Here is a 21578-nt window from a genome sequence, read left to right as displayed (position 1 = left end):
CCTGTGAGAGTCATATAAAATGCCAGAAGACATGAGAAGAGGCAACTCTCAAGATGGCATGTATATCAGATTTTTCACAGACAGTGGGCAATTTCTGATGTAACTCTCATGTATTAAATCAGCCATTTTCACAAACCCTTATAGAGACTTTGAATGTGTGGCTCATTGCATGAACCACATTATCAAAATGTGTTTTGCGCAGGCAGAGCTGCGCATTTGTGTGCTGCCAACACACTTGTCATATGATGCACCGTGGCCGGTAAGGAAGGTTCCACTGCGCTGTACACCTCACTTTGCAACGTACCATCTGGAGAGCAAGACGTACTGTGTCGTGACAAGTCTGGCAGAGCCCACCAACAAGTACTACAAGTTCAATGGGGAAGATAAGGTCAGTATGTTTCCTGTGCTGAGCTGTTTGTCGCCCCATGTCTGTTATTTTGAAAAGAATTGTAAGATTTGAGGTTTTCACAGCGGTGAGTATGAAGATTTCTGTCTTCTGGGTTGTTGCGCTGTGTAGTATGGTCGATGTTAACCAACGTTTCGGAGGTCATACTGCCTCCATCATCAGGGCGATGAATATGCCAATAGGGTGTGCGGGGCTAGGTTTATAGGTGCTGGAATGTGAATGGAGTAGCCTGCCCCGAGCCAATGGGAGCAGTCGTGGGAGTGGACCAATAGGAGCATGTGGGCGATTGTGAGAGAGGGAGTGAAAGGAAAGGGAGGGGGGAGGGGGGCTCAGGAAGTGCGTCCAGTGGGACATGGGAGTTCGATTGAATGTGATTGGGGCCCTGAAAAGGACCAGGTTAGTGGTCTGGTTGTTTCTGGCGGTGCACTCTTGCTCACTCTCTGAAACGTTGGTAAACAGCGCAACAACCCAGAAGACAGAAATCTTGAAAAGAATTGTTTGCATACCTTGTGATTTTACATTCATTGTGCAGTTATCTGAAGCTTGTTGTGGTGCATGTTATGGCACAAAAATTTGTCATTTGATTTTCCAGTTTTCCATTCCTGTTCTGTGTACTACTCACTTCCGTTAAATTAATAGAAAGTATAACATTGTGGCCATGCAGCATGTGACCACTTGATCACTGGCTTGTATCCTTCTTGAGGAATGGATGTATGCCCACATTTTTCTGTGCTACGCTGTACATTGTGTTGTTCGTGGATAAAATTAGTGATACGTTAAATGTTTGATGTAAGAAGTGTGGCCTATAATGAGGAATATTTTTCAGTTGTGATGAGGTATCTGTTTCATTATTTTTATGTAACAAGTGCCTTTGATTGCTTTCTTCAGTAACGTAAATGTATGTCTGACATTGTGGCATAATTGATATTTCATTATGTTTATAAAATGAGTCTGATTGTTGATCATTTAAAACTTCCGGGCAAAGTGACTTAGTTGCTGTTACTATTCTGCGTTAGCATTGTCCCACTGCAATACAGTACCATTATCTTTGGTCAGTATCAAATGAAAAATGTCCATTTATTCAATAGTTGCTGGCTACCATTTCAGTCGTCGTATGATATTACTGAATAATGAAAATGGAAATTAATCTAAATGTTCACAGACTTGTGTGATGACATAAATACAGAGAATTGAGGTTAAGTAGCAATTTGTATACAGAAAATCTGTCTGTTTTTACACTTCTGCCAGTTGAGTTGTTTGGTATGAATCATAACATGGATTGTTGATTTGCAGTAAATGTTAACAGTTTTTGAATATGTATGAGGTTAATTGAAATTACTGCGGTATGAATGAAAATATGAAGTAAACTTAATTATTTTTACCTTTACAGGTGTTGAAGTCCTCAAATGTTTTTTCATTGTAACAACATTTTTTCCAAATGTTGTGAAGTCTTGTTATAACATACTTATGCTGTACATGCTGGTATAGACTTTGAACTATTATTTTAAAATGTAGGCAAAATGTGTCAGAATCTATTATCATGATTATTTCTCCACAGCAATAGAAGAGATTTAAGAAATGTTTCAGCCTCAGACAATAGTGTATGGCCATTGTATGTTCTATACCCACGTACGGAGATCTGTGTCAGTGGCAGTGAAAACGGGTTAAAGTAACATTTTTCGCACTTTTCAAAAATTGTTCAAACAGTTCTGTTAATAGAAGCTAAAGGTTCAATACCACTATCACCATTAAATTTTGTCCTGGGCCACAACTAACTTTGTTAAAACCTAACTGTCTGAGTAAGTAGTACCAGGTGACTTGTATAAGTCACTCCTCGGTTATTTCATTTCTTGAATTGCCTCTGCAATAAGTTTGTTTTTAAATGTTCAATATTTTAAACACTTATAGGAGCTGACAGTGGAGGAGCGAGATGACCGCTTCCCATTTCCAGCACAGGAGCGTTTCAGCGTCTTGCTGTTCTCACCTGTGTCATGGGAGGTAAGCCCCAAAAAACCTCTGTGGTGGAAGGGACATCTGACATGCAGATGAGGTGGCCTGGATGTAAATGTCAGCTCTGTTATGTGGTCTATTGTGAGTGCTAGAGGTTATGGATGAGAAAATCTTTAACATTGAGTTGAAACATACTGAAGATGCCAAGAATGTTGAATTATCTATTATTAGTTAATTCTACTTGTCCATTATTTTCTGGAGCTAGATGAAGAATGGGGGTGATAACCACTGAAGAAAAAGAATATTTTTTGCACTACTCACATTATTTTTTAAACTCAGTGCCATATTGTGATACTCTTCATCCGTAGTTCAGAGATATTTTTAAGATTATGTCTTTGATTTTGTGATATTATGAGTACCTGTTACAATTAACATTTTATAAATTCTCGTTATATCATCCTTGTAGTATATTGACATACAGACAATTCTTCAGAGTGCAGAGTTTATAATTGATACTTTGGGAATTAAACATTTTTTATAACATTCGTAATAATTAGTAATGCAAATTAATTTCTTCATGTTTATTTGGAAGTGGTCTGAGGATAATATTTGTATTTAAAAGAAATGTAGTAATTGATACTGGAGAAAATTACATAATAAGAAGCCTCACAACTTGTACCTTTCACATAATTTTATCGAAGTGATAAAGATGGTTGAGACAGGCAGGATATGTAGCATGTGTGCATAAGGGAGACAAGTGCATGCAGCATTTTGTTTGGAATAATTTAAGGCTTGAGAGATTTAGGCATAGAAGATAATATGGAAGTGGATATCAGAGGAATAGGTTGTAAAGAACCGGACTGAACTGGCTCAATAGAGGTCCCAGAAGGTAGCACCTGTGGTGACAGTGATGAATCTTTGGGGTCCTTAATAGCAGTAAATTCTTTGTCGAGCTGGATGACTACCTTGTGCTCAAGGATGAGCTTCTATCATACAGTTGGTTAATTGAATAGAGAATGATAAATGTTCTGTAAAACTGAAACTTTTTACAATATTCAAAGAACTCATGTTAGCAATCTCTCATATTTTTCAGCAGGTTGTAGTATTTTCCTCATTCTCATGATTTGCTTGTATTGTGATTTCAGGTGATCCCCAACACCAAAATGGAACTTGAGGAATGGGAGCATGTGACATGCCTGAAGAATGTGAGTCTGGCATATGAGGGCACCCGAAGCGGACTGAAGGGCTACATTGCTGTTGGTACCAACTACAATTATGGTGAAGATATCACCAGTCGGGGCAGGGTGAGAACATAACAGATACTAACTCAGAGCCTTTGATACAAAGTGATCCTAAAATTTGCACACCACTGTACATGCTTTCTTCCTTTAACCTTGTCCTTTATAATGTTATGAAATTAAATCTCTTTATGTATTTAGAGGATTTCTAAGTGCCTTCTTCCTCTGGGTTGGTATTTTGTCATTTTTATGGTGATCATACCAGACCTCATTGTTTCATCACATCATCACTCATTGCTTCATGGTGATACCAATGTTACACCAAATGCAGTGAAATCCTCTTGGGTGATGAGCCGTGTTAGTATAACATAGCTGATCGCCTGAGAAGACTTCATTGCATTAAGTCACTATGAAAGATTAAAATCTCATCAGGTTATGTGATGTTAAATTGCATGTGAGAATTATTATGAATGATTAATTTGGATGTATATGCGAACAATGGTTCATTGTTCATTTTTTACCTGCATTGGCTGTCATCTTCTTCTGACGTTTCCATCTTTGTGCACCAAAGTGTCTTCTCTTGTAAGATTTGAGCTGTTCACAGCGGTGAGTATGAAGATTTCTGTCTTCTGGGTTGTTACGCTGTGTGGACTGGTCGATGTTTACCAACGTTTCGGAGGTCATGCTGCCTCCATCATCAGGGCGATGAGTATGAAGATTTCTGTCTTCTGGGTTGTTGCTCTGTGTAGTCTGGTCGATGTTTACCAACGTTTCGGAGGTCATGCTGCCTCCATCATCAGGGCGATGAGTATGAAGATTTCTGTCTTCTGGGTTGTTACGCTGTGTGGACTGGTCGATGTTAACCAACGTTTCAGAGGTCATACTACCTCCGTCATCAGGGCGATGAATGAGCCTAGAAGACAGAAATCTTCGTGTCTTGTCTTGTCTCTCTCCTGTCATTAACATTTCTCCTCGTCCTACTTTCCTTCACCTTTACCTTCGCCCTCTTCTCAGTTTCCTATCAGTCTTTTACATGTTTCTGTCTTCTCACTCAAGTCAGATTCTTTTGTAGATCCTGATATTTGACATCATCGAGGTGGTACCAGAACCTGGCCAGCCGCTCACCAAAAATCGCTTCAAGATGGTGTACTCAAAGGAGCAGAAGGGGCCTGTCACAGCTATTACACATGTTCTGGGCTTCCTTGTGTCAGCAGTGGGGCAGAAGGTGAGGACTTCTTCATCATCCGTGACTGGGTTTAGCTGTTAATTTTATTATTGCATGACACCTTCCCATAAGACATCAGTAGAAGACGAGCCATTTTCTTTCAAACACGGGAAAGAAAAGTCATATGAACATACAATATTAATTGAAATTACACATGCTTTGTCACTTAATCCATGATTATTTATGCCTCATATACTTTTGTGATATTTTAATCCATGTACATCATTGTATAACAACATTATTTACAGATATATAAATTTTACTGATTTTGTGAAGGTTAGTATTAAATAGTTAAAAATACAAACAGAAATAACTAATCATTGTCATACAGGAGGTCCAGCTGAACACAGGTACTTCTTCCATTAGTTTACCTACTTGAGGTATGACATACATTCAAATAATTTTTATAAAGGGACTAGGTATAGAATTTTCATGGTTGCCATCTTACATTACACACAAAACTGACCTTGTATGAGTATGTTACCAAGACCTGTCACCACATAGAATAACATGTCATTGCATTTTATTCAACCTCATCAGTTCTCTTGGCTGTCTTATTCCTTTGTTGATATAGGGAAGTACAAAGTTTGAATTTGGCATGAAAGATACTGATGCCGAACTTCACGTAAATTGGTCAGTTGGTTTAATATGTGTCAGGAGGACACACATGCAGACATGATTAAACCGTGAACGTCACATTCCCCTTTTCATGAAGAAAAAATATGAGGCAAGTCACATGACAATCCACGTGTTGTTTCTGATGGACAGAGCTCTTTCTCTGGCTGCCTTGGGTTCACCTTCCCAGTCATCATTCCGCTAATGCTCTCACAGACCCTTAGATGTACAACAGATCCGCCACATTGGCACATTATGGTCCCAAGTTCGGTTCTTGCCTCTGAAGACTCCATTGCCATATTTCAGATCTACATCTGGCAGCTAAAGGACAATGATCTGGTGGGCGTGGCATTCATTGATACCAACATATACATACATCAGCTGCTGAGCATCAAGAGCCTGATCCTGGTCGCAGACGTGTACAAGTCAATCAGCCTGCTACGCTTCCAGGAGGAGTACCGTACTCTGTCTCTTGTCAGTAGGGTGGGTAACATATCCTTCCATTATAGGTAGACTTGAACACAGTAAGATTACCCACTTCATGTGTCGTGGGAATTAAGAAATTATATGAAGATGACTGTCTTCTGGCTTGTTGTGCTGTAATCTTGTAGAATTTACCATTGTAGCAAGCACCTCTCAGACATCAGTAAATTTCTATCAGACTACATGGCGCAACAACCCAGAAGACAGCCATTTTTATACTCATCATCATATTACCATGAGAACCAGAAGTCTCATATATTAAGGAATGGTCACTATGTATAATACAAATATCTAGGTACTCTTCGTGTTTTCTGCCTCCTGTGTTGTGCAGTTAGGACATACAAGGCTCCTCTCTGACAGCCCCGACACTCTAATATGCAATTAAACTAAGCATGTCTGCATGCAAATTGATAAGTAATATCTTTAATTGTGTAAAGAGTTGGGGAGTTACCCTCAGTATATCTTGATGGCCAATTTCACAGTACTATCACTGAATTACAGAACATTTTTCCATCTATTTAGAGATGATGGTAACCTTGTCATGCTCTGCTGCAGGATTTCCGCCCATCAGAGGTTTACACTTGTGAGTTTCTGCTGGACAACACACAGATGGGGTTCCTGGTAGCTGATGGGGACAAGAACCTGGTGCTATATATGTACCAACCTGAGTCGCGGGAGAGCTTTGGAGGTAGAATTATCAGCTATCATATTTCATTGCACAGTTCATGCACTTTCACTTTTCATTGTAAAATTAAAGGGGAAAAAATCATATATTACACGCATTCCATTCGTGTGTATTAACCCTTCAGCGTGGAGTGCCGAACATCGCTCGTCATGACGTAGTCATCCCATGGCGTGGAGTGCCGAGCACTGCTCGCATAATGTGCGCTAAGACTTCTCCTTCTTTGTAGCGACTGACCCTGTATTTTATGTATTTTGGATCCAGTAGCCATGTTGAGAAAAATGCTGGCTATCGATTGATATATAACGTGACTCTGACAGATCGATTTTACCAGTGTTTTTTGACTTTGAAATATAGATCGATTTTTGAACTCAACTGCATTCAGCCTCTGCTTTGTGGCTCTCTCTAGGGAAGACAAATGGAGTAATATATTTAAGGTTTTGACGGCTGTGTAGGACACATTCCAAGCTTTCTAACGGTATATGATGTCAACGACCTTAGTCAATGCATTCTCTGTTCTCCCCTTGGTAAGAACAGAATTCTATAGTACATATCTGCCGTCAGTCAGCCGTGAATATGGCTTCGAGTAGCAGGCGTTTTTTGTCTCCTCAAGACATTGCTAGAAGTGTAGACGAACCTCTCACTGATTCCGAAAGTAGCGTGTTCGATTCAGATGATGAATCAAGTGTAATCGATGATTTACCTGTTCGTGAATTTCTTACATGTGACGAATCAGAAAATGAATACAATGACGGTGAACAAAGTGGGAGCAGTTTACCGAGTGTGACACGTCCTATTGCTTTTACATGGGAGAACATGAACCTCTCACTTTTAAGGTAAATTTTTTACCTTTCTATAAAGCATAGTGTGTTGTGAACATTTTGTTCAAAGTTTCACTAAAATTCATCAATTATTAGGGAAGTTGTGCCCATATAAGTAAAATGATGCACTTTCAGCTCAAAATTAAATCCCCAAGCAGAAACTCCTCCCACAGCACGGTATAGACTTGGGATTTAAATGCTCCCACGCTGAAGGGTTAAAGACGGCAGTGAATATACTGGCATTAGAATCTTCAAGGATTAGAAGCAGTTATAAAGGAAGCCCAAAGTGAGCAGGATACTGAGTGGCCAGGCGGGAACAAATAAAATGATTTGGTAAGAATAATTCTCTGTCATTGCTACAAGTCTTGTGATCTGTGGCATGATGATGCGGCCATGCAGGGTGAGATGAGACCTTGGATGAGATGGGTGCATCATGATGAAACATGACTGATGTGACATATGAAGCTTGAGTTCATATATTAAAAAAAAAGAAAAAAAGAAATGGCATTCCTTATTCTAATAAAGATTTCTTAATGATGTTTAACTTAGTAGTTTAAAAATACTTTGTTTCACTATTCAAAAATGGTCTTAATGTCACATAGTGTTCCATATTTGTATACAAATTATATATAATAATATGTTACATCTTGGATATACAAAATGATAATTTATTTTCTAAACCAGGGGTGGCCAACCCAAATGATCTTTCGGGCCACTTTGGAAATGCATCATAACTCCGCGGGCCACATATAAAATTATAGACATTTTTTTGGAGTGAAAAATTGAAACATAATGAGTTATTATTATTGTGTTTACTATTATTCATTATAAAATAAATATATTTTGTAAAAGTGTGATGAATCTCGCGGGCCGGAAAAATGTTCAAGGCGGGCCACATGCGGGCCGCGGGTTGGCCACCCCTGTTCTAAACTAAAAAGCCTTTGTTTTATTTTAAAGGTTTTGATGATGGTCTGTTAGACTTGGGATTACAAAATTCTTGGACTTTTTCCATTGTCTGGTGTTCAAAATAGCAAAGTTTTTCAGAAACTAGATCTGCTTCTTATCTCGGGTGAAAAGGGAAGGGGCACCTACTTAGTTGGGTCCATTCTTATATGTTGAAAATTGGTGGTATTTTGAAGAAGAAAGTACATAAAATTCTTATCTGTGAATTCTCATTAACTAGCATAAATCAGATGCTCAAAATTAGATAATTTCCTGCATTTTAATGTTGATTGACAGTCAGCAAAACTATATATTTGTAATAATCAGGCAGGCTTTGGTTGCGTCCATTCATCTTGCTGTCAGAATATAAATTATTATACATATACAGTGCTTACATACTTATGAGCATCGTTAAATAGTGAAACGTTTTTTAGTTAAGTACAGGAGCATCATTACAACTTCATTAGAATAATGAATGCCATTTTTTTAATCTTTGAACTTTTAAATATAGCGTGTTCTCCTTTAAAACAATAAGGTTAATATTCTACATTACTTGCATTCTAAGAAGTGAGTGGATGTTACCCCTGATGATTACCTGGTAAACGGTCGAAACATGATGGTTATATGGCAAATGGAACTTCTATTTGTGTTGTAATTTTTATGGAAATAATTATATGGCTCATACATATCACAGTGGTATGCATCCATATGTGAAAATATGGTTTGAATTGGTTAAAAGTCAGTGACAGGTTTTGGTGTCAGCGAGTTAATTTGTTTGGTTGTGTGTTTTAAGGGCAGAGTTGTTGGATTTTGTATAAAGTTCTGCTAAACCCACAGAGGTTTACAGTCCTGTAGCAGGCAAGTGAGAAGAAGAGATGTCTTTGCTTTCTGAAAAGCATTGTGGTGTAATGGTGACCACTGATAAGGAGACATTCCATTCATTGTCAGTTAGTTGTAGCCACTCTATGCAAACTCCAGGTCACGATCCTGGATATAGTTTATACAGAACTCGTTACGTTGTCTTGCGTCAGGTCAACGACTGCTCCGGAAGGCTGACTTCCACCTTGGTCAACACATAAACACATTCTTCAGGATACGATGTAAATTGAGTGAGAACTTTACTGAAAAGAAACACCTCCAGGGAGCTGAGAAGAGGCACATCACCATGTTCGGTATGTATGTCACAGAATCAGACACATCATGAAGACAGCTGTCTTCTGTATCATGTAATGTGGTAGAGGTTTATCGATGTTTCAGGGGTACTTGCTGCCTCCATCATTAGGGTGATGCACGCCTCTGAAAGACTGGATATCGTGTGTACTTGATTATTGTCGTCTGTCTGGCATGACACAATCAATGTGACTGTGTTTTCACATCAGGCAATTATGTTTATGAATTATGTGGTGTGGAAACATACTTTTGACAGGTGGATTTCTTGATGTGGCAATTTTTTTTTACTCTAGCCCTATTATCATTACTAGTTATGTGGAAACTTTTATTTATAGTCATTAGTTTGAAAATGTCTTCCCTCCCCACATCTGCAGTTAAATTTCCCAACAGCATTTGTATGTAATACTTCATGAATTGATCCTCATAAAAGCTGTTTTTATCATCGTAGTTATTCTCTGTTAGTGCATGCACATTCAGAACAATATCACACCAATGTCCTCTTTGCAATATATATGACAAAACTTTACCCTCCCAACTACTAATATGATTCCTTTATTTCCTCTACACCCTCTAAATCTGATTGATATTTTCCTAATCCTCTTCATGCTGTTTTCAATGAACCTGATCTATAGAGACTCCTGACATTCCACGATCCAAATCTCATGTTCATTTTCTGTTGCTGAAGTCATGCCAGTTGGATTTGCATATTTTCAGCGCCTGTGGTTTTCCTCAGTCTGCATAGGTGAATAAGCCATGATGTCCTCATTCCAAATTCTTGCCTACTCCCATTCATCATTGTCTTACCACCTCATTCAACAGCATAGCCTCTGCAGGATTTTAAGTAATATTAGAATAAATCCAGAATGAATATATTTAATGTCTCTATAACAAACTAAATTTTTTCATAGTTCATTGTGTCGGTTGTCTGTGTAAGTGAGAATTGTGTTGCAGCAACACTGGATGGTGGGCTGGGTTATATCCTGCCGGTCCCAGAGAAGACTTACCGCAGACTCCTCATGTTGCAGAATGTCTTGGTGAATCACATTTCCCATATAGGAGGGCTGAATCCCAAAGCATTCAGGTTAGCTTACTACTGTAGCATGAACTTGGTGACTTGCTGTATTACTATGTAGACATTTTTGATGCATGTTGCCCTAAGTCAACATATTGTCATTGGAATGACAGTTCTTTGTCTTCAGTTGTCACCTTTTAAAAACCATGCATCAACAGTTTTAACCCTTTCACATCATGTGATCGACTTCATGCCTCTCTGGTTGTTTATCAGTCATATATCACTATGGCATTGAATTACTGAATGTTTATCTGGCATCTGGTGCACTTAATTTGAATTCCTTGAAAAATAGAACAGGATTATGGGAATTAACCAATTTGGATCATGGCATCAGGTTCTAATGCCCTTCTTGTTTTAAAATGTGGTATTTTATGGAGTTAAGCTCAAGAAGCTGTTGGTGCTATGGTGTATGAAGAGGACGGTGGTCATGAAACTGACAGAAATTGAAGGAAAAATATGAGTGTAAAATAAAATGATGAACCATCAGACAGTGAAAGCAAGACAGATACATTCTGAGTATTGATGGTGGAGAAGTTGTGAACATGTGGGATGGAAAACCCAAAAATGCAAAGAATGATATTCCAAAAACTGGGGTTGCAAAGTGTTGCAGAGTCCATAGCTTATTTTTATTTGTTTTTCATTAAAGGTAATGTATGAAAGTAAAACAGAAATGCAAAAGAAATTTTCTGAACTGCAACTGTACTAGATCAGATTGGAAGTGTTGGTATGAAGTTTATGCCACTGAAATTAAAGGTATTTTTAGGCATAATTATGAACACGAGTTTGATAAAATAGCCTGACATAAAAGACTTACTGGTTCAGCAAATGGGTGACAAAGTTCTGCACACCCTACATACCCTGGCTGCAGAAAACTCTGGTATTATTATGACTGGAAGGGGTAACAATTGTTATAAAACATTTTTGTTTGGCAACGGACTTCTTTATCTGCACTGGTTCTGATCATCCACACCCTTGTTATGTAAGTTTCATAACTAAAAAACTAGTTTATACTTCAAGGGACATAAGTGTGTTTCTAAAAAGAACTTTTATAAGGACTGAAACTTAGAAGTAACCAGATTTTTCATAGATTGGGTGCATGTTCTCTGCAGCTGTAGTCAGCAGCCAGCCATGTTTTCTTAACACATCTTTGAAATTTCTCAATTTTGCTTAACAGAGAAATTTTGTTTAAAAAGATTTTTAGTTGCATTGATCAGATGGATGGTTTCACAGGACGTACAAGAGCGCAACAAAATTACTGAGCAACCCAGCACGCGGCATCATTGATGGGGAGCTGGTTTGGCTTTTCCTTGGTCTCCCAACATCCGAGAAACAGGAGGTGGCCAAGAAAATTGGTACCAAAGTGGATGAGATTGCAGACGACCTTGCAGATATCGAGCGACTCACTGCACATTTCTAGAACTGTTGGGTGTTTGATGTGTGTGTGTATCTGTACAGGTATCATGATCTCTGGTACTCTTGTGATCTGCTGGCGGTATGAAGAAACAGTGCCGGTGCTCATAACATTATTTCATTTCAGGGTTTGAAATCATGTGGAATTTTTTCAGTGGAAGAAATTGCATTGAATATTAATTACATATTCTGGTTTTGAAGTAGTGCTGATTAGACTGCATTTCTGGCTTCTTGAAGCAAACTTCAAGATTCAGGCACAAAAAGTAAGCTGCCTGTTTACTCTCTGTCTTGAACATCTGATTGAGTCAGTGTCTGTAACATCTGTATAATACAGAGTAAGTATAAAAGCCTTTTTTCTTGCACTTGAATTACTTTAACCATGATCTAGAATAAGATGAAACATTTTAGTAATGTTGGCCTATGTAACATCCATTTATTGAAGCATAATTCCACTGTGTAGTCTGGTAGAAATATACCATTGCAATGATGATGGAGGCAGCAAGGACCTCTGAAACACTGTGAACCTTCTACCAGACTACATGGCGCTACAACCCAGAAGACAGCCATCTTCATTCTTTAGTGTATCTGTATTGCTTTAAAGGAACCCTGTTTTGACAACTGTTTGTATGGGAAGATGTCTTAAATGAGTAGATATCAAAGAGTTTATCTTTACTTTCTGTGGTAAATAATACTGTGATACATATGCATTAAAATACCATTTAAGTAATTGTAATTACTTTTGTTAACAGTTTACATGCTATTCCTGTGTTGCTTACTGTTTATAATAATAATAGATACACTAATTTCTTCAGATCACTGGTAAATTTTAAAAAATATGGTTCAGTCCACTAGAAGGTGCTCTGCATACAATATTTAAATAATATAAACAAATAAATAACATGGATGAGCACTTAGATTGAGCTTCTAGTTGTAACTGGTCATGCAGTCTCATGGTTTCGTTTGACAACAGAGTATGTACCTCTGGCATGTGTAATTGCACATATTTTCCTTATCAGCAGGATTGTGAAAGCCAATAATATAGCTCCTCCTACCACTGCCATGACAATACCAATAATCAGCCATAATAGAGGCATGGTTTGTGGTTTGCCTGGAACTACGTGTGAATTGGTGAAGTTCTGATGTACTGTTGTGTGTTGTTGGCCGCTGAGTGTACTTGATACTGGCAGATCTGTAGGCAACCGAGTGTCTTCAGTTGTCCAATTTTCTGTCATTTGAGTTGTTTTTTCAACCTACCAAAATAACAAATCATATTAAATTAACATATAATTGTTTCCCGATGTAATTATCTGACACAGATTGTACTGTGATACTATTTATCGTTTCTGTAATGGTTGCTACTGAACATACCAGAATTTATTTGACACTGAAGGGTGAAACACAGACATGTAGGATCTAATTCTGTACCAAATATCAGAGTTTGGTGATTGGTTGATTTTTGGATTACTTGATGATCCTGAGTCAACTGCATTAGTTACATAGCAATGAGTTGTGTTGTAGCGGCTAGCACTTCTCCGTTGTATTCTATTAATCTCTAATCCACTAGCCTTGTAGTTGTGAAAAATGAAAAATGAATCTTTTTTTATTCAACTAAGGATGTTGTCTAAACCAGCCATTATGTATGATAGTGAAACGTGAGTGCAACAATTCTAGCTGAGGTCCCTCAATATTAGAAGTTAACTGTGAGAGAAAATAACAATTAAAAATATGGAAATGATTACAAATAAAAAATATGGTAAAAGACATTAAACAGTACATATAGCAATGGCTAGACTATGCAGAGCAGATGCCCCGTGAGGAGATGATATGACATGAGCTGCCCAAGGAACAATTTTAATAGCCTCAGAACAGATCTTTGCTGAGTTCTTGTTGTGAAAGAAGCGTTCATGAAAAGTAAGCACAGATAAAATTCAGGTAAAATTATAAACATTTTTGGTTATTTTAATCTTTATATTCATAGCAGACTGGAAGACAAAGTATTCTGAACTTCCTGGTATCAAGAATTCCCAAAATTTAGTCTGCTCTGAAACTTTGATTTCTTACTGTTCACAGATATGTTGTGGATAGGTGATGAAAAGAACATCTTGCAAATCTGTCTTTTTTCCTCAATTTACTCAATGTACTTCCTTCTCATGGCTTAATGAATGAAGATCCAAAGGAAATGATGAAATAAGTGATCCAGTAGTAGACATTCATTGGTCCAACTCATTTGTGATGCACAGCCCATTTGTTACATGGTTTTATACCTGTGGCTTTGCCAACTTTAGAGCTTCTTTGAAGGCTTCAAGTAGGCCCCGAACACCATCTTCATCAGACACACAAACGAACAGACCCCCACTTGCTTTTGCCAATTGCCTCATGTCATCGACTGGTGCCATGTCTCTGTGGGGAACAAACAGTTTATTGTTAACATCAGCCTGTATTAATAATATAAATTATAAAATATGAAATCTTTTTAGAAAAGAGACATCATCATTTCTACCCACCATCTGACTGTTAAGTTTGCTGTGAGTCACTGTTATGTTTACTTCCCAAGACCTTCCGAGCCTTAATGCTAAGTCTTGAGCCGACCAATTGTGACCCGCCCATTGCATTCAAACAACTAAACTACTAGCACATACTAAATGTGGTATACAGTGCTACTTTGCATTTCAAGTTCCACATATCGCTAATAAATACATTTCACCAACGAATTACTGCGCTAGGTAGAGTTCTTTACATTATCAACAGTGCAGTTGTACTGACAAAACAGTAAATGCATACCCAAAGCCAACTGAGATGACCTTAGTTCCAGATTGTACAACATCAGCCTGGACATCACTGATAAACTGGTCCGGCACTGTGTTTTGTCCGTCTGCCACCAGCACCATGGTGCCATTCCTATTCCCCAGCTCCTAACAGTGGACAGAGAAACATTTAAGTAATGGTCAAAAAGTGTTCATAAGCATCTTCCCACAAATAAAATACCTCACCTGAAGGGCAAGTCGCACCCCACATCCAATACAGGTCTCACCTTGACCTTTGGTGGGAACTTTTAGCTCCAGATTCTTTCGTGTTGTGGCATCAACAAGAGTCAGTTTACTCAGGAGGTTTTCATGCGTGCTGCAACAGTTCATATTGACACACATAATAATAACACTGACTTATGTTCCACGGGTCAAGGAATCTCCTTTGGTTCATCACAAAATCCCATCATTGCATCTTGTTTTGAACCACTGCTGTCTGCTTTTCACCATAAACGTATCCCTGTAGTGACTGTGTGTACCACCTACTTTAACATTCAGTAACTTTGCATTTTACCCACAGCATGTATTTATGGGTTTTGTATGAAATATTTGCCTAAAGAGCCTTAACCAATTGATCATTATAATGGAGATGATTTGGGAAGATGGCTGTTTTCTGGGTTCTTGCTGCCTCCATCATCAGGGCGACTCATCGCCTTGATGATGGAGGCATCAAGGACCTCTGAAACGTCTGTAAACTTCTACCAGACTACGTGGCGCAACAACCCAGAAGACGACCATCTTCAGACTCACTGCCATGGAAATCTCATCCTACATACTTGATAGTTTGTGTTATCTTTTGGGTAGGGACTCAGATTTGAAATATTATGTAAGTGAAGGTTGTGTTTAAAAGATCCAAGGTACATTTTAATATTATTATCTCATTTGGGTCTCGTCCCTTAAAGTTGATCAAAAGATGGGACTTTAAAACAGTTCCATTTGGATGTGTCCTAATACACAGCCTAACTGCGTTGGTTCAACATTACTGGATGGTTTCCATGTCCCTAGTAAATCTAACATTATTATGCTCCCATGATCATACTGCATACTACATAACCACACTGAGTTTCTTACATAAGCCAGAATAGACCACACATTGCCATGGTAACTGAGCTTGAAACAATTTTGTTTGCGAAGTGTTAGCATGTTTTATTCTCTTTAGTTTATGATTTGCACAATAAATAAAAAGAACATTCTAAACTGCCATTGTCACAGATTTTGAGTTGTAAAAGTGAGGACTAAAATATTAAATTTAAAACCTGTAAGTTATGTGGTATGAATTTTCAAGATCCTTCATTGAAAAGGACTGGTGTTGACCACCTTAAGACTTGCATGGCCACCAAGTACAGATACTCTTCGATATATGCACATTCAGAAAATGTGATTTTATTTTAATTTATTTGGTGCTCTAAACTAATTTGGATCAATTTAAGCTAATAGCACTTGCTTTAATGCAAATTTCTTGCTGGCTGAACAAGTTTGATGGAGGGAAGAGGAAATGTGAGAGAAAATGGATTTTCTTTTCTTGATTTATGCAGTTTAATCCTTTGTGACTTTTCTTTGGAAATTGAGCAGTAACTGTATATGCAGTTTTAGGTAAGGAATTCAAAATAGCATGGCGTGACATTGCATAGTTTTTCATGAAACTTGATGCAGAGTTTATGGGAAACTTGTACAGACGAACGTTTATTACAGTGGACTCAAGAATACACAATTTTGAAATGTAATCTTTGTGATTTTGTATACCTCATTGGCCATCATGCCGATCAATTGGCAATAAAAGTATACTTTTGTTAAGCTGAGGGCAATGCATGGTACCATACTGGAAACGAGTAAAATTTGTAGACCTGGTGATACCTTTTTTATACGAGCCATCTTTAATAAACATAATAATATTAAATTTGAATTTCTCATAAAATATGAGTTATACTAGACAGTAAATTAAATTTTTCCCATTAACTTTTAATGTAGGTGGAAATACCAAATTTCACTGAAATATCTTGATAGATGAAACATACACACAACATGTGTAGATGAAGCCACAGTTCTTTATTTGTGTTAACTTTATCTTTTTTTTCCCCAAAGAACACATAAAATAAAGACATGTTACACACTGCAGCATGAGGGACCTGCAACATCATCCTCGCAAACATGGCTACAAATTTACCAAAATGCTGCTTTATTGTAACAAATCAGAATATGTGATCCTTACGAAAATTCCACCATTCCCAGCAGAAGTCCATTTGGAATGTTGTGAATGAATTTCTGCAGAGCATTGCCTAATTTCTTGATTCTGTCCTGCAAAGAGACATGCAGAGACACATTGATGTTATTACGGCACCAAAAATGATTCCATGTACTACAAGGCAAGTTAGAAACTCGTTAGCAAGTATTTGTTTCACCATGTTTAACCTAAGTTCATAAAAACAAAGTTCCCAATTTGTTAATAATTTCAGCTGTTACCATTGGCTGTTTACTTGACCAATTATTTAAAAATTAATTCCTAAATTCTGAGGTTCAGGTGTTAATGATCTAAGCTTTTACCAACTTTGAACTGGCATAAAGAAATGTAAAATATTGTGAAGAAAGCAGTTCTTAGTGAGTACATATGCAAAATATGAGCATCCTTTACAACTGACTGTATTTGTAAAGCATACAAAATGTATAAAAGATTATTTATACAAAATTTGTAGGTGTGTCACCAGTTATCATCAGACAGAATTAAATTCCGATTCTGCTACATTTTATTTTGCACCAAGTAAGCTAAGAGTTTTGAGAGATCCTTCAATGTACAAATTTTCTAGACTTTACATTAGACAGTGTTATCTCACCATTTAAGTTCATGCTATTATGTCAACAGTATCAATGACATAAAATCCATTCAAATTTTCATGAGTTCCAGCCATTTGGCTCACAGTAATTAGTACTGAAACTGGACACTGTGCAGGACATAGCAGCACTCATCTTATAGAAATACACACCTTATACTCCATTGATGCAGATACGTCAAGTGTTAAAACTATAGATGGAGATGATGTATCCTTTAACTGCAGCACAACAGGATTCAATTTGGATGAGTCTATGTTGATACCTAATTTCCTTGAATTGAAGTTGCACACAGTGGTCCCCAAACACCAAAAGACTAGGATGTAGCGTGATGCAAGCCACATTCTGTCAAGATGGCAGTTCAGAATGTGAGCATAAGATGTATAATTTTGTTATGAGAGTCATAGAAATGTCAGTATCTCTGTAAACTGCATTTGCAGTTTATTTAACAAGCAAGTAATAATATTTCCTGTTTAAATTGTGTACAGACTTAAGTACATGAAAGTAACTGGAGTCTGTGTAACCTTTAGTGCACAGTTAAATGTGCTTTGAGACTGATGTTACGGAATTGAACTGTACTGTTAACATGCCTTCAAAGTAAATAATGTGAAATACCTAGATAAGATAAAAATAGAGTGAATCATACCTGCAGTGAACAAGAATCATAAACTCACCCATGTGTTATCATCGTGTAATCAGATCGCAGTGCACTGATGACCTCATAGCAACATTTTTTTTTCAATTAAAATAAATGTGTTACAACTTTTGGAAGAATCTTAATAGAAGTTTGGAAACTGATTTGAAAATAATATATTTAAACAATTTTCAGACATGTGAAATACCCATTAAAATTATAATTTTTTAAAATGTTATAAATTATCATCATATGATGGTTCAATTCAAATAATTAGGATTTGACGTTCTCACAGCGGTGAGTACAAAGATGGCTCGCTTCTCGGTTGTAGCTCCATGTAGTCTGGTAGAAGTTTACCAGTGTTTCTCAGGTCCTTGTTGCCTCCATCATCAGGGTGATGAGAAGGCCACGTGACCAAGAAGCAAACTAAGGGCCAAGTTTTGCACAAGCACAAGGTATTGTTCTTCGATAGACTACACCATTAATTTGTATGAAACATATTGCTGCAAATGGCAAACAGTGCCTTAAAACTATAATGGGAATGTACTCACACTAAATGGAATTTTGTCATGGAGGAAGGCCTTGATGTTTCCAAACTGAGGGCTATTGCTGCTGGTGGGAGAATATCCCATCAGGCAGCTTGTCCTTTTTAAAAAGGATTTGGGTTGAATGGCTGTCTGGGAATTGAACCCAGAAGTGTTGGGATCACTGTGTTCAAAGTCCTTTGGGGAAAATCACTTCAGCTGAAGGCCTCCATGGTTGTAGGAGGGCCATACCCCTTTACAATTATAACCTGGCATTCACCTTGCATCTGAGAAAAATCACGGGGAACATTCGATTAGTTAGACCACTCGTTGCACCGAATTGACCCTATTCTTAGGGACAGCATCGGCTGGCCTGCTGAACATCAGCCCCGCTCGGTTGCCTGTGAATGACCTTGGTCGGCACAAGTGCTTTCAAGTTGCCGATGAAAGGGATTTGCCTTACTGTATTGAGAAACTGCATTGCTCTGGGCTTTTGGATGCGTATTGCGGCATTAATAATAAGAAAAGCAGTACTCATCTCAGGAGTTGAAAGATACCGCCGAAGTATGTAGTCAGCGCTCCAGTCGACGAGAGCTCGTCATACGCGTATTGCGCAAGCTCGCGGAATCCGCAGCAGTAGGCATTACGTTATTCGTACTCACATTGTACACTGGTCGACACAGCCCGCGTGCTATGATCGTGTGGATTTGGCTGTCGGAAGATGGTTGGAACGTTCGGTGGTTAAAGGACAAGGCTTTGCTTTCACCAGCTTCAATGGGATAAAGAATACCGCTTCTCGTCAATCTTTCTGTTGCTTGTTGCAAGAAAAGCGGACAAGCTGCAACGTCTTTCTGCACCTCCATCAAAGACTAAATTGCTGATCACGGAAGAGCCCACGATGATTTAACTGCAGGAGGACCCAAGTGAGTAGATTATTCTCCAACAACTTGTGTTTAAATATTGGCCTAATTTAGTTCTTTAGAAGGTAATGTTCCATTTTTTACAGACTTTGAAAGATGAAGGGAAATTAAGACAGACTTCTATACTCTGCATTTACTTTTTACAGGGTTAAATTAGTGAGTTATATTTAGGTGAGGTTGGTTAATCTGTTTGGGTTTTAGTAACACATTGGCTATTATAAGCGTGACCGGTAATTGTCATAAGAATTAAATCAGTACCATGACAGTCATCGGTGGATCACTGCCCATACTGTAGAGTTGTTGATTTGTTTAGGGTCAAAAGACGAAATCTACTTGGAAACCAATGTTGGATTACATTAGTGCTTTGATTAGAGTTTCAGTATTGTACAATAATATGGTTTTATTAGGGCACATTAATTTTATTATGTTGTGTTAGGTTAGCAGTTTGGTTAAAATCTTAGTATGATACAGCAATATAAGGTCATACGTGAAATTGCACGTGGCTGAAATGGTTTATCATACGTTTAGCATTGGTGTGGTTTAGTTGTGGTATAGATAGCAAAAGTATATTAGACACCTGCGTCATGTTATAAACAGGATGTGTATCTGATAGGGCCACTCCCGTTTCCGAGTGCAGCACGGAATAAGATGGAAAATCAGTTAACAGAATTCTGAATTTACAATGAATATAATACGAACAGAAAGGATAGTAATACATAGTGAACAAATATATACAGGAAAATGGCTAGGGAGCACAAAACATGCTTTTACGAATCACCTCCCCCCCCCCCCCCCAAAAAAAAAAAAACTGTCTGTCCACTCTCCGAAGAAATAAACACAGGAGAATAAGGCAAGACAATGAATTACCAGGTGGACATAGCATCAGGTGATCACTGTCATAGAACATTTGCTTGTGCCAAAGACAAAATTTAGAACACAGAACTAAAGAGAATGTCTAGGTGTTTACTGAATGGAAGTCTGCACAGTAATCATGAGTTTTAAGGGAAAAAGGTTCAAGGTAGGTAGGCAGGGGGTGTGGGTAAGACAGACATAGGGCACGCTCCTAAGTAGACTGAAAAAGTTGGTGATATGATCGGTAAATTATCGTACACACGACATAACCCCACCTCCCAAACTGGTCACTGTGGCCCTCAAAACAAGGACACACTGTAAACATTCAATCAAAAGATCATCACTGAATTAGTCAACACAGTCACACCAGCACCACAAGGGCCATACCCAAGAGGCGAATGCAATCTTCAAATTGTCCTCAAAATACACTACCATGTGAGTGGGCTCTGGGGATATATATCGAAGAAACAGAAGGAAGCTGATCTTCCGTGAAACTCAGGTAACAGCCCTTACCGAAGGGCCCGTTGGGGAAGGGCACCCCAATGCATCATGACTATCAATTGCAGTTAGGTGAGGAGAAAGAGAGGTGGAGGTGAAGTGACAGATGAGATGCTCAACGCATGCACATAGGAACTAATTAAGGATAATCAAGAAGCATGAGCCTCTCCCTTGCAACTTCAAACCTAATCATGAGAATCACAAAAACATCCCATAGAATGAAATCAGAACAATAATATGCACGATACATACATTCGCCACTCCCTGAATACAAAAGCCCAAATACATGGAACATAATTAACCAAAGGCAAAACAAATACACATATAATATTACAGAAGTTCCTTCCAGCTGGAAGAGAAAATCTCTAACCGATCTTCCCCACTACCCCACTACCTTGATCCCCCTGCAAAGTAGTCGTTTGAAAGATGGACAGAGTAGTAGGGTCGTCGTCACCTTCCGCCGATTCGTTTCCAAATGGTTAGTGGCAGTGTATCTTAGGGATACAGGA

At 38.1% G+C, this 21578-nt stretch overlaps 2 protein-coding genes across 4 annotated transcripts in view; one reads left to right on the top strand and one right to left on the bottom strand.

The window, feature by feature from the left end:
- Cpsf160 (cleavage and polyadenylation specificity factor subunit 1) overlaps positions 1–12376 on the top strand; it is a 34489-nt gene extending 22113 nt beyond the window's left edge. Inside the window, exons 17-25 of the mRNA XM_022080262.2 lie at positions 203–388; positions 2315–2404; positions 3502–3660; positions 4667–4819; positions 5741–5917; positions 6473–6605; positions 9394–9534; positions 10484–10613; positions 11835–12376. Coding sequence (XP_021935954.1) covers positions 203–388; positions 2315–2404; positions 3502–3660; positions 4667–4819; positions 5741–5917; positions 6473–6605; positions 9394–9534; positions 10484–10613; positions 11835–12021 — 1356 coding nt within the window. The 3' untranslated portion in view covers positions 12022–12376. The remainder of the gene's footprint in view (positions 1–202; positions 389–2314; positions 2405–3501; positions 3661–4666; positions 4820–5740; positions 5918–6472; positions 6606–9393; positions 9535–10483; positions 10614–11834) is intronic.
- A 290-nt stretch (positions 12377–12666) lies between these two features.
- LOC110837812 (calcium-activated chloride channel regulator 4) lies at positions 12667–19661 on the bottom strand. Of its 3 annotated transcripts, XM_087353441.1 has the most exons (7): positions 19462–19661; positions 17797–17986; positions 17028–17113; positions 15005–15134; positions 14796–14926; positions 14279–14414; positions 12667–13264 (listed from the first exon to the last, which is right to left on the bottom strand). In XM_087353441.1, exons 2-7 carry the CDS (start codon positions 17983–17985, stop codon positions 12953–12955), a joined length of 984 nt encoding a protein of 327 aa, XP_087209567.1. In that variant the 5' UTR covers position 17986; positions 19462–19661; the 3' UTR covers positions 12667–12952. The 3 variants fall into 3 exon arrangements, with proteins under 3 accessions (XP_087209567.1, XP_021936048.2, XP_087209568.1); XM_022080356.2 differs by lacking the exon at positions 19462–19661 and having other exon boundaries at positions 17797–18387; XM_087353442.1 differs by lacking the exons at positions 17797–17986; positions 19462–19661 and adding an exon at positions 17647–17727.
- Positions 19662–21578: the final 1917 nt, after the last annotated feature.

The sequence above is a fragment of the Zootermopsis nevadensis genome, unplaced genomic scaffold (assembly GCF_977971745.1).
Source record: "Zootermopsis nevadensis isolate Lab colony 2312 unplaced genomic scaffold, Znev_1.0 Znev_ptg000022l, whole genome shotgun sequence".
In the NCBI taxonomy this organism is placed as follows: domain Eukaryota; kingdom Metazoa; phylum Arthropoda; class Insecta; order Blattodea; family Termopsidae; genus Zootermopsis; species Zootermopsis nevadensis.
The sequence above is the reverse complement of the archived record's forward strand: the minus strand, read 5'-3'. Positions and strand labels throughout refer to the sequence as shown.

What these genes read in the sequence shown, in the direction of transcription:
- LOC110837812 (XM_087353441.1), bottom strand. Translation starts at nt 17,985, where the DNA reads ATGTGGCTTGCATCACGCTACATCCTAGTCTTTTGGTGTTTGGGGACC. An exon ending in GGGTGCGACTTGCCCTTCAG is followed by an intron (nt 14,927 to 15,004) that starts GTGAGGTATTTT and finishes GTCCACTGTTAG; the next exon opens with GAGCTGGGGAATAGGAATGG. An exon ending in GTCATCTCAGTTGGCTTTGG is followed by an intron (nt 14,415 to 14,795) that starts GTATGCATTTAC and finishes TGTTCCCCACAG; the next exon opens with AGACATGGCACCAGTCGATG.